The 2,278-nt window shown below is 49.6% G+C and overlaps 1 protein-coding gene across 1 annotated transcript; it reads right to left on the reverse strand.

The window, feature by feature from the left end:
- Positions 1–748: 748 nt before the first annotated feature.
- Positions 749–1,954, reverse strand: LOC310800802 (piggyBac transposable element-derived protein 4-like; the record flags this gene model as incomplete). Its single annotated transcript, XM_083664720.1, has 1 exon — positions 749–1,954. One exon carries the CDS (start codon positions 1,952–1,954, stop codon positions 749–751), a length of 1,206 nt encoding a protein of 401 aa, XP_083520846.1.
- Positions 1,955–2,278: the final 324 nt, after the last annotated feature.

Below are 2,278 nucleotides of genomic sequence, written 5' to 3' on the forward strand. Positions count from 1 at the left end.
ATGTTTCGGGTCTCGCAACATCATACACCCTCGCCCAGGTGACCCAGCCGGGGCTGGCCAAGCCCCAACTTACGTCCCAGTAGCTACCCACGGTCAGCCCTCTAGGAAGGGTCGAAGGTGGTCACGTGGTCAGGGCCACTCAATCCGCTGCTCCGGAACTACTCTGCCGGGACCGGGGGGGGGGGGAGGGCTCTGGTACATAGAGGGGCTGGGCTCTGTGGGTTGCCACCCGGCCGGGCTCCTCCCTCGTCTCACCAGGTCTAGGACCTGTGTGCTGCACCAGACTCCCCCGCTCCAAACATCTCATTCCGACGTGATGGGATCTTGGTGGATACCATGCAGTACCAGTAATTGGTGGCACTGCAGACTCCACTTGCGGCTTGAATGGCCCTCCTAAAAGGCCTCTCGTGGATTGTTGGGCTTCTTCCTCACGGAAGACGCAGGCTGGGGCGCTAACCCATAACTCTCCTGGGTGCCGTCCCTGTTCCGGCTGTCAACTGACTCTCCAATGGTCACTAGTCTATTCCCTGGTCTATTCCTGGTACAAAAAACAAATGTCAAATGTGCATAATCAAAAAAGTAAAAAAACAAAAATCTTTACAACTCTTTATAGAGAACAGTAAACATTCACCCTTTGTTCAGTCCCCCCCTTTTTCATTTTTTTTACAAAGTGTGGCAAAGGGGGTTGGGGGTCGCAGAGGTCAGGCTCAGTAGACATCTATGTAACAAAATCGACAGACAGACTCCACTAGTGTGTCTTGTGCCACTCAAGAAAACAGTTCCTGTCTGATTTGAGGCAGAGGGGGCCCTGGCATTTGCCACAGTATGCAGGTGTCTTGCCATGCTTCTTGTCAGCATTCAAGCACCTCCTGCATTTCCTCCTTTTCTCAGTAGCGTCCATCTCATCAAAAAACACTGGCATGTGTTTGGTGGTTGGTGAAGGTGGTGGTGGTAGTGGTGCTGTGCTGCGCCCAAACTCCAGCATTTCTGCAGCCAGCTTCTCTCTGAAGCTTTTCTGTGTGTGTGGCTTTTTCTGGGCAGGGTCTCCCCTAATCGCCCACAGCTGCTTCTGGAGAATAAAGCCATTGACCACAGCAATGTCCACGAAATGGTAAAGAAAGGTTTTGTACCACTTCATGGTTTTGTGGTGGACGCTGTAATAGCCAATCAGTGCATCTGACACATCCACACCACCCATGTTTTTGTTGTAATCAATCACAGCATCTGCAACTGGAATAGATCTCATCTGCCATTGACCCTGCTCCTTCACTCTCCTCTCCACTGTTTTACCACTGAAGGCTTTCTGGATTGTCGAGCAGAGGGTAACTTGTTGAGTGTCCATCCACTTGACAAACAAGAGTTTGCTGTGCCGGATCCAGCGCATTTCCCCTCTCGCAGCCTGCTTGGGCAAGTCATTCCGTGTTGTTTTGGGAAAACCCTTCCGATTGCGTCGGATGGTCGCACAACAGCCAACGTTTTTTTTATCCAAATCCAAAAAGAGTTCAGGGCTGGAGTAGAAGTTATCTGTGAAAAGATGGTAGCCTCGTCCGAGCAGAGCCATTGGCATCAAATCCATGACTGAAGTGTAGCTCAGTCGATGGTCTGGGTCTGGGTGGAGCACATTTTTTCCCTGGTAAACAAAGAAGTTCCAGGTATAAGCTGTTTTAGCATCTGCAAGTACAAAGAGCTTATACCCCCACTTCATCAGTTTGTCCTTCATATATTGTTTCATGGAGATGCGGGCCTTGGTTGCCACCATTCTTTCATCTATACAGATGTTCTGGTGTGGATGGAAATGAGCTTTGCACGCAGACACCATCTCTGTGTACAAGGGCTTTATTTTGAAGAGTCGGTCATATTCTGGAGTGTATCTTTTTCGGTCATTCTCATCATCCTCTGTTGGATGGCTGAGGTGAAGTGACCAGAGGATGGCTTCAAACCGGTCCCGTGTCATGGTGTCACTGGGGTAGCAGAAGTTGTATGGCCATTCCTTTCTCTAGTAATCTGCCCTCTCTTACAAGACCGGTGAAGATTATGATGGACATGGAAATCCAAAAGTCACTGACCGTCAGTGGTACCCATCTAAACGTCATTCAGCCTGTAATCTTTTAGCTGCGTTAGCATTTGTGTTGTCGATGATGGTGCGTACAACAGAGGTGCTGAAAAATAGTTGGAACAATGAAAGGGGTGACCATGATGCAGTGGTGTCAAATGTGCAGCCAGGGGGCCTGGCTGGTGCACTCTTAAAAATGATGGGTTAAAAACAACCCAATCTGGG

Source organism: Poromitra crassiceps (assembly GCF_964638095.1).
Source record: "Poromitra crassiceps genome assembly, contig: HAP1_SCAFFOLD_85, whole genome shotgun sequence".
NCBI lineage: Eukaryota > Metazoa > Chordata > Actinopteri > Beryciformes > Melamphaidae > Poromitra > Poromitra crassiceps.